The following is a 15,046-nucleotide window of genomic DNA, read 5'->3' as shown; positions in this document are numbered from 1 at the left end:
ATAGTTTTGCAGACTTAAAACCACGTCATAAAGTTAAGTCAGAGTCGAGAGAACAAAGTTCACAGTGCGCTTATATTAACAATTTAAGAGAACACATAGCAGACTAAAAAAATTCCGTATTTTGTCCGTAAGTTTATAATATTCGCTAATGAGGCTAATTATCAAACGATAAAATAGATACAGATGCAGCCGAATACAGCAATGCGACAAGAAACCAAGACATATAATAAAAATCAAGTTAGATTCGGGACTAGCGAAAAATGATCCGATTAAACGTAGACCAATTAATTTGGGTTGATTGTATAACTGAAAACGTTCAAAACTAACCTCCCTACAATATTATACAGTCTTGAAACTAAGGCCGAATTTGAAGGACAAAAATGGGTTAAAATGTAATGGCGCCCGCCAAGACTCACGAATAGCAAATGCGGCCAGTTGCTAAAAACATATTGGGCATCCCTGACAATCGCCTATGCAAGAACGCTTATGCGAAAATTGCAAGTAAAATAACGATAAAGGTGTGAAGAGAAAAGATTAAAGCTCAAAAAGTTCGTGAATTGCAATGCAATGAAAAAAAGAAACACGTTTTTGGACAAAATTCTTCACAAACGAAATAGCTCAAACTCAGTAAAAATACTATCAAAATAATCGGTTGCTTGTGGATTGTGAAAGTTGGGGGGATTGACAATTCAACGATGACAGATTCCGTCCACAAAACTGATTAAGACTCGGACCACTGGAGAGAAGTTCGATAATGTGATGTCTCGAGGATCGATCACGACATCGAAAAGTGACAAGGAAAAACAAGCTCGCACATTGTGCTGCAACATCACATGCACCTCAATTTCTTCTGGTTCTTATTGATTTTTCTGTCTCGTTCTAAGTGCACTGATCAATACATAGTTCCGGTACAATTTTTTACAAAAAAATTATAACTATTTTAGACAAGAATTAATGTTGATACAACATCCACATATCCACTAACACAACACACTAAAAATTTATGAAAATACACAGTTGCCGCCAACAAAATTAAAGCAGACTACAATAAAGACATGAAGTACAGTACAGGGATGTACACCTGGTTTGCCATTTCAAAGTAGGCAAACCTCTTTTCACTGAACGTTAAACGCTTTCCAGAAGTCCGACTGGTTGGAAACTATTCTCATGAAGTTGATATAAGAGATCCATTGTCGCGTTTCGTGAAAGCGATTTTTCAAGTTCCCAGTAGCATGATCAGCAATTTCAGCGGAGTTTATTAAACAGCGAAAAAGTGGAATGTTTTTTGTTTTAACATCAAATTCCGGAGGAAAGAAAACAAGAGTTACTTCTATGAACGATAACATAGACTTTGATTGCTATCACGTATTTTCTATTCCCGCCCGTCGTTTCGCAAATTTGAGGTGAGTTTACATTGAGAGACGTTGAAACACGAAATTAAAACAAAATTTTAAATCTAGGTAGCTGTGTTGTCAGATAACATCAATAAACTTAATCTACTTGCGCGGTAAAACTTAATCTACTTGCAACAACGGGTTTGATGATCACTGCTTGTAAAGATGCAAATCCTCAACCACACATCAATAAGAAACACGGCACAAAATGAAGAAAAGAATATACTTCAGCTAAGCACACAATACGAAAGGTTTGGACATGTAAAAAGAAAAAATACAATTTCAAAAACTAATCTCAGAACGAGCGCAAAAATGCAGCTTTGATAATTCGCCAACCACGAAAGAATAAACAGTACAAGACATCTGCTGCAAACCCGTAAAGCATAATTATGCAGCAAGCTTCTCATAATTTCTGGTAATAAAAACAGCAGGTAACACGATTCATAACGGTAAAGTGACAACGGAAATCCGTGAACTTTATTTCAACTTTGGCGATCGTGTCGCTGATTAGAGTACCAAGCAAATGACGTCACAAGTGAGATTGTTTACGATAAGCACAGCGCAAGATGGGAGTCGAAAGAATGGAGAAAATGCTTGCAAGAAGTCGACCATGATGAAAGGCAAAGATAACAGAGAAAAAGTCACTCACGACAAACCGAATCATTTTGATAGCGGAAGTACAAGGATCTTTGATGTTATCTTACGTCGAAATCGCTGGTTTTGCACACTGGTTTCTACACACGGTTTGGAGCTAATATATCATTCGATAAAACTCAACTCTAAGTTCAACCAAAGCAGTTATCGCAAATTGCATTCCAGCTTAATATACTTTGATCAACAAAGTTCCAATGCAGACGTCATTGTGGGAAACAAGTTCGGGAAACAGAAAAGCAGCTTACAGATAAATTCGCAGCAGTGGATAGAACAAGACAGTTGCGCATCTACATTGACATTTTTAAAAATAGCATCTCAAACCACACAACGAGAATTAGCAAAAAAATTTGAGACTCTATTGATTCCCTCTGTTCATTGGTCCGACAAACATTTTAATTTTGGAACGTGTTTTATGATTTCGTTGTCTTCGCATGAGTGAAGATGGCTGAGTGAACAGGTGCAACCTTCTTTCTGTAGACTGCTCTAATCATGTCACATTGGTGGTAAATGAGCAGACGCGTAATGGTTCTTAGAAAGCAGCAAATGTTCGCACATACACATCGAGTTTTTAAAAACAAACAAAACAATAATCAATCATAGGTCGAAATCTTGGAGTAAGGACCATCCGAAAAAAAGAAAAATAATGGATTAAAGATTGGTCAGACTGTGTAACGCAGAAAAATCTGCTTTATGTCTGAATCTGGACAAAGGCAAATAAGTTGAACAGCTCTACAAATTGATGTTTTCTAATATGAGAAAGCGCCTTGTGGGAGAAACTCTTTGAACAGATGTTCAACTTAATTCAAAAGACATTTCAACAAGCTGTAACTTACCATAATTTCTCTTGAATCACATACAAGTATTGGTTTTATGGCTTGACAGATGAGATCACGGCTTTATTGAAACATTCTTGAGGACATGAGTCACATAAATATAGTGCAAACGAAAAATCAAATCAGCTGTTTTTGGTATTCTACATTCCACGACACCAAATGATAAAATTTAGAGCAAAATCCATTGATTTGTGACTCAGCGGAAACTTTAGGATTAAGTTTTTCTATTTATTGTTTTAACTAAACTTACATTTCGCCGAAAGTCTACAGTGTAATTTAAGTCCGCGGTTTACTTGTAATTGCAAGTTTGTAAAAAGTTTTTGTTTCGGCATTTTTGTTTATTCTATAAATAAAATGCTTTAACTTTGGTCAGTCGTAAAGAATCCGCAGCAAAGTTTCCAAACAATTGTCATATAAGGTAACTCATAACAGCTATTTCGTTTAACAAACAGAAATCCAAAGTTATAAACTATTTACGTGATAAATTAGATTTGAGATTAAAAGACTACTCATGTTTGGACTACAATAATCTTGTTTGGACGAAACCTCTTTTGCTTACGTTTATGAATGATAGAGTGTACAAACATATGCAGGATCTCATAAGCTTTTTTAGCTAAATTTTAGCTTATCAAAATCGGTACTTCATTTTCTTTAAAAGTTTGATATCTTTCGTATTATCAGATCGTATGATTAACTATTGTATTTTATCAATTCAACCTGATGCTTAGTTTTTTGTATCGAAGCTAACGTCCGGTAGTTGAAGATTTAGATAAAGTGGATGAGAAGGCAAGGAAGCCAATGTTCGTGTCCACCTTCAGGCATGCCTTATTCAATCAAGACCACCACACCAAGTCTGTCGGTTGTCGTGCCTGTGACCCTTTTATAGGAAACCACGTAAAGCTTTGTAAGCAACCGACGCTAAATCGCAAGCTGACTGTTTGGTTTGAAACCTGCTTCGAAGGAAGGGCGAATGTTTCTTTCAAGAATCGGAGGCAATTTTGATTATTAAATAAACATTAACATAAAGCAGACACTGGCATGAGACGTAAAGTACAAAACTAGGTAGATTAGGTAAAGACGTCAACGATAGATATTCTACCACATAAAAGTGCCAAAGTTCAAAGTTGAAAACTGCATTTTGGGAATACAACATTTTCAATGAACACTTTACATTATAACTAAACGATTCAAAAGTTTGTATTGTTTTCGCCTGAGCACCAAGACAGTTGCGCGTTACCCTGACTTCAATAAGATTTGATTAATGGTGCGAGATTTCCAGAAGGTATTGTATTAATGATGCCGCGATGATACGTATTTTTTCTCCTGCTTTTCAGTATTTGTTTGATTAACTTAACATAACTTCGTGAAAGAATCCTTCATCTTTCAAATCAAACGCAAAGATGGTTGCATAATGCATATACTTTTAGATTTTGTCCTCAGTTTTCGCAATCTTTTCGTTTAAAAGTCTCTTCGCAAATGTACAGGAAGCCAGGAAAGGGTAACAGAGTTGGTTTGAACGAAAAGCTCTATCGATGAACGGACGGCACAAACAAAAGAAGGTGTTCTGTAGCGCTTTTCGACCAAACAATTGATCAGTAAACTTCAGTAAAAACCAAACACCGAGCCACTGCTCTAAAACTCCTTTTTCAAACTTTATCGACTGTGGAATTCTCACAGGATAGTAACGAGGTATTCATCATTCTGTTGATACTCCAATGAAATTTTGCAAAAAAAAAAAAAAGCAGACAAAAACTTGAAATTAACTCACTCTAATACAAAAATGTTGTTTTGTCAGCGTTCAATTAACATGCAAAAAATACAATACATGCAAAAAAACAAGACTCACTTAAGCTACCGATTAAGAAATTTTGTGTGAATAAGTTCTTAAAAAATAAAAACCGCCACACATTCTCGCTCAGGACCGCAACCACTTTAAAATGTGTGCACTTCTTTTACGCCCTTAATGTCGTTCACATCGACGTACTTGTTTCTGCCATATCAGCATCCTCTTCTAATACGGAGGTCATATCAATGAGGTCCGGGGGTTCCATAGGGTTGTTCAGGTACAATCTGTTACAAGAAAATAAGAGTTTCATTAAAAATGAAAAGTTAAAAAGCTTAAATGCTTAAATGAAAACTTTCAACTGCTTATGAGCAGCATAAATCACCACAATATTTGAACCAGCACCGATAACACAAATTCATTTATATGACTTAATGATACGGAACTAAAACAGTTTCTAAATTTGCAAATGTTGACATAATAATAGGGGGGGGGGGTTAATCGGCTTTTTTTTTTCAAATCCAATTTTAGCCCTGATTTTAGAATGCAACAGGTCATTCTAAGACTTCAAATTTTAAAATTTCGGTTTAAATTCACCCCCAACCCTAAAAATTACTTTTTGCGTTTAATTTCCTAATATTGTACTGAAGTCACTATTTGTTTATGAATTGTTTATGAACTTCAAACATTATTTGCCACTGTACTAGAACACATTAAATATGTTGCAAGACTGCCACAAACATTTTTCTGGACAGAAATTTCAATTTTTTTCCAGAGGTCTTAGAATGTCCTGTTGTATCATAAAATCAGGGCTAAAGTTGAAATTAAAATTAATCCCCCCTCCCCTAATAATAAATCGCAAGAAATTTCAACTGGCTTCTGTTCAATGAACCGGAAACTGAAAGATACGAACTAAACGTTGTGTTTTACTTGGGAAAGGTGGCAAAGCTATCGGAAGAACAGCAAAGATCACAAACGGACTTATAAAAAAATGTCTTTAAATGTTCTTTGATAAAAAAACGCAGCCAAGCACCCATACACACTTCTCATCAACCGGCACATTGAAATTCATCTAACCTTGATCACCAAAGAAGATGATTAAGCTGCCAAACATTTGGGCAATCAGGCTTACAATAAATAATACAACAATGAAGCTATTTCCTAAAAGACGGTTATCAATTACGTTGACATCCTGGGTGACAAACAAACAAAACAGTTGTTTGGTTTGTTCGCCCAAAATGTTATAAGGATAAACAAATGGCATTATTTGGTGTAATTGCTGTAGTTTTAATAAAAATGTTCAGGTAAAACTCAGCTGCTGATAACGATGAAAGCTCTGAAATAAAATTGAAAAAACTGTTATGTAACTAAAGCTATGTAGTGCTTATGATGTAGTGCGTAAATTTAACCAAAGATTATTGTACAGGAAAATAATAATATTTGAAAGTTAATCTCTTCGAAGCTTTTAATCTCGAGAAGAAAAGCACAGTGTTTTTAGAACAGAAATTTTAGAGTAATCTTTCAGTGCTTCTTGGAAAATATGTTTTGCAAACTTTACCTGACACATAACCTGATACGATGCTGCAAAAGAATCAAGCAAGTGGCAATGTTTAGATTAGTGTTTCAACTCTTAATAACCTCTTTTCTGAATTTCAATCCTTTTCATGATGGTGATGTCAGTTACCAGCTCCAAAAGTGGGCATAAATGGTAATGCTGTGGTGCTTAACTCATGATAATAAATTAATCAATCACCTTTCTCAAGAAACTCAGTAAACTGAGGAATGTGATAAAGACTTAGCGCGAAGCAACGCGTCGTAAATATGGTACAAAATATAAGGAGATACAGTGGCAGTAAAACCTTACAACTAGCATGCTCGGTTCTTTCTGCATTGACGTTGATTCAACATATATACATGTGATTTCACGTAAACGGACTTTGCTAGATCGGTAGCTGTTGAAGAGTGACAAAGCATAAACTGTAACTTCATCATCATCTACGAACGAGGTCATAACTAAGTCAAATTTTTTCGAATTTCTTTCTTAGTCACTATGAGAAATACCGCGGCATGAACTCTGTAGAGGAAGCAGGTTTTTTGGAACTAAAAGCCTCCTGACCTTCTGCATAACTTTCAAGAGCAGCAGCAATGCCAACGTTCGGCCAGGAAGGAAATCTTTCAGACGTTAAAAACGCCGACAATTCACCCAATAGCGAAAAGTTGAAAGGCAGGCCGCGTTGAATATGGAAATTATACAATCCGATAAGTTCAGCTTGCACCAACCAGGGTTGTTCAAAACGAAACCCAACACATACGGAATGTATTGCATACAGATATGGTTTAGGAAAATCACTATGTCAGACTTTCATCCCAAATGGTACAACTAAAAACTCGTCAGTCGCCACCAAGGTTGACAGTTGACACTATGACGATTCAGCTTGTATACAAGCATTCCATTGCCAGCACCACAATATTCCACCAGATTTACCTGAACAAGCTGTCAATAAACAATACTTGTTTAATTACTGAGGGCAAAATACGAACTATGATCACCTATCAGAGCCATTAAATATACTATTCTAAAACGTGAGTAGTTGCTTGCTCAACAATTTTAATGCAAATGGTATTTCCAGTCCAGTCTGCGTTTATACTCGCATAAGGAAATCCTTACACAGCCAAGCAGGCATCTGACTAGCAATTTATTTCGCAAGAAAGAGCAACAGATCAAACTATATGAACCGAGGTAACACACATCAGACGTTATATCTTACGATAACGCACGATTTAGCTGCTCTTTGTGATGACACTCTGTAAAGAAGATGATGCATCATCTTGACACTCTGCATTAACTTACTAAATGGTCACTGTTTGTTCAAACAAAGAAACTTTCAAAATACAGTTTCAATAACGGACTTTTCGTCTCTGCTTGGAGATTGTCGTATGACTGAGATAGGAAAACGAAAAGCAGAGAAACCAAATATCAGAATTCGTTGTTAAGTTAATACTACATCATCATCATCAGCCGGTCATGCCACTGCTGGCAGATGGCCTCCACATATGTTTCCACATCATTCTGTGTTTTGCTGTTCTCATCCAGGTGATGCCAATCTTTTCTTCTATATATCAGTATCATATCGCCATCTTCTTTTTGGTTGGTTTGAATCAGTTTTTTGATCCCTTTTTTTTGATCAATACTACATCAGATGATGCTAAACTAAGCATGAAAATATAAGAAAGAAAAGTAGGCGTTGACCTTGAGATCTCAAATTATCTAGAAGGCCAATATGAAATTAAGATTATAATTAGCAGCTAGCATGTAGTTACATCAAAAATGGCTGAATACTTTAAAATGACACGTAGTAACACTTTAATGCAGTGCATATTAACCGTATTTAACCACAATCGACCTAGAGTGAGCCGTGATTTAACACCACATTGCCATATGGCAACCGATTATGACTTCACATAACCTCCGCTGAATCGTACCATATTTTCATGATTGCGTCATGCACTAGTCTGTGACGGTTAAGTAGCTTCACTTACAACATGCAAAAAGATTCTGCTATTTTGAAGAATTTAAAACGAACCAATTTCTTATTTTCTACTAATACACGCCACTGGGTAATTCAGAGTGAAAGGTACAGCAAGTGGTGGAAAACCATCACTTTATTTATCGTACTGAAGGTAGTCCACCATAGTTTAGAAAATATTTTCTAAACATGTGTTTACTTTAGGTTGTGCATTTTGAACACCGTACTTTTACTTTTATTTGTGCATTGCATTGCATTGTAATAACGTTGTAAATAATGTAAATATAAACGATGCCAACACTGGACATCATCTTCATTTGAACCTCAGGAGCCGACGATAGACCATACGATGAACGTTTATCTTTTACAAATCCAGCTTACCGATGTTTGCCCGAACTACACTGAGAGACCACCGAGAGCAGCCTAACATTGTTATAACCCCATACACAGACTTTTTGCTCAGTTAATTTAAGAAAAAAAATCCGCAGTATTGTATTGCAGCAATGTCTTCAGTGTCATACTCTTACCAAAAAGATGCAGCTCTCCACTGATTCGTGGTTAAGCGAAAACTCTCGAGGCCTGCAAGCAGATGGTTGAGATATCCACACATGTCTAGTCTAGGTAAGGACAGAACCGGATGTCGACGTCATGGATTAATAAGCCGGATAGTCTTCATTTCACTTTTCATTAATGGTTCGCCAAAATATCTACAGAGTGACTGGCACAAATCCGTGTTTTTGCAGAATATATTGACTTTCTAACTCAAAAATGAGCAAATTTGGAAAGTTTCAGAAAATATTGTTGTTTAATTGCAAGAATCTGTAAGCTACCGATTGATTTCGAGTTTATGCTAATTTTAAGTGATAAAAGCTTGCTACAATGAAATTTGTTCTTCTTCCATTTCACAAAACAAACTAAAACTAAACGCAGTGACAAGAAAATATGTAACGAGATAAAAAACTTATTTGAAATATCAGTATGATTTCGCCTGATCAAGTGATTTTTAAACGTTAAAAGCATATAAAATCGTCAAAAGAATGGATTAGAACACTGTCTTCTAAAATCAGTAGAAATATTTTCCTTAACATGGGATGGAAAAGTTAGGGAAAACAACGGTGACAATGCCAGGAAAGTTATCAGGTTGAAAACAACCAGGAGTTCGATGAACAGTCGAATTATGAATCAGTCATTTGTCAATTATTGCGCCAAAGACACGTTTTAAAATATCTGGCAACAGAATATAGAAATGGAAGTGTTGGAAACACTTCAGGATTTTCGTGCGTCAGTTTGTCCCGGTGTTGACAGACTTCCTGGAAAAGTGAAACCGTTTGGACGCTTGAACAGATTTGAATTTTGATTTATTGCTTACGTGGGAATCATTCTTGGACAGAAAAAGCATGCATGCTTGCAAACGCTTTGACGCTGACGAAAAACCGAATTACAGAGGTTGAAAGTTCAAAGTTTCCCACCGCTAATTAATGCTTTTCAGTGGTAAATGTAAATGGTGTGTTTGAAAAACCGAATGTTAAAAAAATAGCTGAAATTTGTGATGTTAGGTAGAATAGTGATTGTTCTGTATCGGGCAATGTGCATGCATCACCTTTTTTTAAATGGGGCATAATGAGTTGTTATGGCATATCATTGAAGAAAAACCGCATTAAATACGATTTGCAATTTTATCAAAGCAAATCACCATCAAACAGTTTGAACTGCAAATTTTCACCGCAGAAGTAGTAAAAAGAAGTAACGATTTTTTTGGCATAAGCATGTAGAAAAAAATACGCTTATGAATCAAAATATGCTCACTAGACTCGCGCATGTGCTGCCAAGTCAAGCAGTGGTGGAAGATAAATGAATATGATACAGTTGATGTTTTCGTAGATCTTTCCAACTACTCACTGGCGACACCAGACGGGCACCTTCCAGAGTAAAATGAAATTTACTCTGCTAAGTTCCTGATTTACTTCACTTTGTTTGAAATTTTACGACTACAACAATTTTTACTGACAAAATTTATCAGCAAGGCGTCATACCACATTGGCAAAGCGATTGTTTCTACCCTAAGATGCTCTTAAATTGCTAGAATTTGAACTTATTTTGATGCAAAAAAAAAAAAATCAAAAATTAGTAACTACAATAACATAAAAGCACAGTTGCACCTTAATATCACACAGTGTCAAACCACAGCTTCACCAATAGCCGGCAACAGGAACGTCTTGCTAAATATACAACGGTGATTTGAAGTGATTACTAATTAGTAATTCTGAAATGAGTGACATTACCTCGACGTCTCTGTGCTTGCTATAATTTGTATACTGCATATCTCCAGATAGCAAATCAACTGTTTTTACATTGATCCAATGGCCAAAGGCAGTTAATTTTCTGTCTGGATCGTCCATAGTGTTTAGCTTTTCAACTTGACAAAGACCAACCTAATTTTTTCTCAACTCAAAATGTTGACTGCAATAATTTCTGTAGAGTTGCAAAAAATCAATTGCTTTATAAAAAGAATCAATTGATTGGTAAAGCAATTGGAAAGTCGAATACTGGGCGGCGACATATCAAGTTTTAGAACTCCTGGCTTTGGCTTAGGCTAAGCAAATCAGTTGTTTCAGAGATAAAATACAGTCATGTAATCCTGAAGATGAAAGCTTCAATTGATCATTTTAATTTTTATTGGAACGTTCACTTTCAATGTATTATTCTCAGACAGCAAAATCCGTCATTTTACATTGATTCTTTACATTGATACAATGTAAAATGACGGGTTTTGCTATCTGGGTTATTATCATTAAATAGGTGTGCGTAATTCGACAAATATTTTAGCGGTTCACATGTATTTCATTTTATCAGCGGCTTGAACGATGAAAACTTGTAGTGAAATAATTTTATGATCTACAAATAACTCAGCAGTGTCTGTAGACTGATTTCAAGCAATAAAGTCAAGAAAAAAATGCTGATGCTTTTCTATTTTTGCGGTACCGTTTTATTGGAACGTTCATCCAACTGACAACAACCGAGTGCCGAAGATGCATGGTTGTTGCCATAAACATGATGCAAAAATGAAGTTTGCTTTATTTTTACGCCAGTACCATACTACAAATAATCAACAAAATGGTTACTTGAAAAGGGCTCACACGAATACGGCCGAAAACGTTTGTAATTTTTAGTTTATTTTCATGTTATTATGTTAAATGCCGTCTGGTTGTTAGGTTTTATTTGTCTAATAAACAAAAGTCAAGAAACTAAAAAAAAACATGCGCAAAAGATCGTATCTACAAGGCTAAGTGCAGGTGTGCTTTGGAACTAAATATATCCTGATTAAAGCCACAAAGAAGCTTTATGGAACAAAAAGTGGAAGTGTTTCATCTTGAAGTGTTGTACTAGAAACGACACCAACACAAATCACAAAGTACTGTAATTTTTATTGAATTTTTACGGCGTTGAATTTTTATGATAATTATTATGGGACAACCACATCTGCTTACTCATCAATGCAGTCCGGACTCCCCCAGCACTGGTCAGGATCAATGCTCCCGTGTCCGGTGTGGATGAATGAATGCTTCAGCGGGAGGCTGATGTCTTCGGTTGCAACAGTATCAGCTGGAAAAGGAAGGTAAGCGAATGAAATAAGTGCAAAAACCGGACAAACAAAAATCTCGAAAATTAACGGTTGGCCGTTTTTATTGTTATTGCTGCATCAGCTGTTAAAGGTAAAGGTGGTCATATACTTCATTCAAGTGTTGGGTATAGGAGAAAGTTCTCATTGTACTAAGCCTTCGGCACTAAGGAGAGTAGGGTGGCCAGTTTCTTTCTCTCGGTCGCCTTTCCTGCAGCAATCAGCTGTTGCATTGAAATAAAGTTCATATTGGTCAAGTCACCAAAATAGGTAACTCACCAAACTGACTAGTGACTATGTATAGGTTTGCAAAATGAAACGTAAAAAACGACTTCCATATCGAACACTTATTGAAACAGAATTAGTTTAAACTTGACCTTTTAATCTCCAGTATAGTCATAACCAATGCTTGATGAGTAATGATAAAAAGTTGATGTAAAACAGGCTCCATAAAACAGTAATGGATTAGTTGAGTTTTGTTTTTGCTCATCCTATATGTATATTCAATGTTCATTTACAGTATCAGCTTAACGTTTACCGAGGCAGCAAATGTACAACATCGGCACTTACGGCCCCGATCGGCAATGTTCCGAGCAAACAAGCCAACCTCCATTGTCCGCTTGTTTTGTCCTCTCCACCAAAAATTTTCAGCTCTGAAACAACAAACACAATTACAACATTGTGAGCAAATCTTTGCCTCCTGTAGACTCTATTTTAAAATGTCACATGGGTTCTTCATAAGGAAACGTCATAAAACTTGCTAGACTTGTTCAATATTCTGAGCATGATGTACTCTAGCACAATGGTCGGCAAATCAATCATTTTTTGCTTTGATTTAGCGTCTGCGGACATTGAATCAATGCAAAAAAGGAGACATTTACTGGTTAGCAAAGTTACTGAAACAATAAATTTGCTACTGCCGAACAAGCAAGTGGGAGAAAAGCAAAATTATAGCTACCACAAAACAATTTAGTTATTTAACCGGAGTAGTCCAACTTACTTCTTGATTTTTTACAAAGGACTTTATAAAACTAGGTAGAGGGTATTAGTTTAAATTTTAAAACATTCACTTTTGAATCTACTTGTTCATGAATAAATGATAACAACCTGCCACGTAAAACTGTAATGGCGTCTCCGTTGTTCAAACTCAAACGACCCGGTTCAGAGAAAGCAACTTTTGACTGCACTTCTTTCGGAAAGGACTGAAGAAAAAATAACGAATGAAATAATGATAATAAATAGTAATATATATGTAATAAATTAATAATAATGTTACAGCTATATTGTGCATTACTTTACAACTTACACCAAAGATTTTTTATGATTGTGCTGCATGTTTTATTTTTTACCAAATTTACAGCTGAAGCCCGACGTATCATCAATGCATCAAGTAAAAAAGAACACAAACCGGTGTCATTTTTATTGTCATTGGTACGACCTAACCTGGAATCGAACCAACAACTATAAATCAAGTATGCTCACCAGTCTACCAACTAGCAGGCCCCAGATAAAAAAAAAAAAAAAAAAAACATTTTCAAGCACCAACGCATGATAGTTTACACTGTGTTGATTGCGATCAGCTACTGTACAACTAAAAAAATGTTTGCACCAAGAACAAGACTGAAGCAACTTTGTTTCATACAGGCTAAAAAAATTCGTTTAACTAAACTTGTAACTTTCCATAGAAAGTTAACCATTTTCTAACGTCATTGCAACTCATTTACCTTGGAAGTCATTTCTTTAATCTGAGAGAACGAAGGTCGTTCGCTGGGTCGCAACTTCCAACATTTCCGCATGATGACGTACATTGAATCAGGGCAATTATCAGGCTGTGGCAACCTTTCGCCTTCTTTCTCGATCTTGTGAAGAATCTAAAAATATAGACAGTTATTTGATTCAGGTCACCAAGAGGTTGATTGTAATAAGCTCCTTGCAACTTCGTTTTGAGATAATATCGATTTTTAAATATTTAAGCTGATGGGTCATTACATTATAGTTTTAAGAGAATTCATGATCTTTTCCACAGAGTTCTCCAATATTCATAATTTTTTGGTATACTTATTAGTATGAAAACTAATAAACACCAACAATTTTTAAAAAATTAGTTAAACGGTTTTCGTGATAAAGTGGTTTGAAATATTCACCACTAGTTGGCGATTTTATGTCTGAGCAAGGTGGTCATGCAGGCCTTTTTGTTAATATATGATGTTGTGGTTACATTATTTAGCATAAATATATGCAATTATGCATCTCTCCATTTTGGGGGTCGAGAACCTCAAATCTGAGGTCTAAAATGCATTTAAATCAACTAAATCGAGTGCATCATAATTATATGCAATGTCGATTTTGTAATAATGAAGTATTTTTGTCTGAAGACAATGTTAAAAAGTAACCTAAAATAATCTTCTGGCTAATTAGCATGAAATTTGCAAGATTATTTATACATAAGACTTTCAAATTTTTCTATGGTCATTATCACATTGCAAATCATACATTTTATAGTAGAATGGGAATCATACATGATGAATTGATGATAAAAAAAAATGTCTCAACTTTTCCCAACATTCCAAAAATGTCTTCAGAAGTTTATCAAGTGCAAAGTATAAAAATTGATTTTAAAATGCTATTTCGACCCACTTTAGTTGATTTAAATGCATATATTAGACCTCAGATTTGAGCTCCTCGACCCCCAAAATAGAGGGATGCATAATTGCATATATTTATGCTAAATAATGTAACCACAACATCATATATTAACAAAAAGGCCTGCATGACCACCTTGCTCAGACATAAAATTGCCACCTAGTGGTGAATATTTCAAACCACTGTATCACGAAAACCGTTTAACCGATTTAAAAAGCTTGAACGGGGAGATTTGAAATATCCAACATGTTTCCAATTTAACTGCTGAATTAAAAGAAAACTACGCAGCCCATAATTCCAAGCTGCCTTGCTAATATTTCTACATTTGTCTTTTAGTATAAGGACGTTGAAACAGTGTAAGAAGCGCAGATTTTCTGGCTGAGATAGTATTTAGAGCAGATTTACTTTCAGATGGTCAAATAACATTAGCCGAAATCAAATCGTGAAAAATGGCTAACCCTCGCTTCAGTCATTCAGATCAAATCTAATAAATCAACCGCATTTTACTTTCGTTAGTAGGATAATTAATACCCTAGGTGTCCCTGAATAATAATCATTTAGACATAAAAAAGCAAAGGTGAAGCTTTTCTGAA

At 35.5% G+C, this 15,046-nt stretch overlaps 1 protein-coding gene across 1 annotated transcript in view; it reads right to left on the bottom strand.

Annotated features, from left to right (window-relative positions):
- Positions 1-15,046, bottom strand: part of LOC145788242 (activated CDC42 kinase 1-like) — a 60,257-nt gene that overhangs the window by 32,839 nt on the left and 12,372 nt on the right. The window contains exons 8-12 of the mRNA XM_082600017.1: positions 13,535-13,681; positions 12,918-13,012; positions 12,384-12,463; positions 11,680-11,794; positions 4,866-4,951 (exon numbers count right to left, since the gene is read on the bottom strand). Of these exons, the coding sequence (XP_082456143.1) occupies positions 4,866-4,951; positions 11,680-11,794; positions 12,384-12,463; positions 12,918-13,012; positions 13,535-13,681 (523 nt within the window). The remainder of the gene's footprint in view (positions 1-4,865; positions 4,952-11,679; positions 11,795-12,383; positions 12,464-12,917; positions 13,013-13,534; positions 13,682-15,046) is intronic.

This window comes from Aplidium turbinatum, chromosome 2 (assembly GCF_918807975.1).
Source record: "Aplidium turbinatum chromosome 2, kaAplTurb1.1, whole genome shotgun sequence".
In the NCBI taxonomy this organism is placed as follows: domain Eukaryota; kingdom Metazoa; phylum Chordata; class Ascidiacea; order Aplousobranchia; family Polyclinidae; genus Aplidium; species Aplidium turbinatum.
Note: the sequence above shows the minus strand (reverse complement) of the source record. Positions and strands in the feature narration are given on the sequence as shown.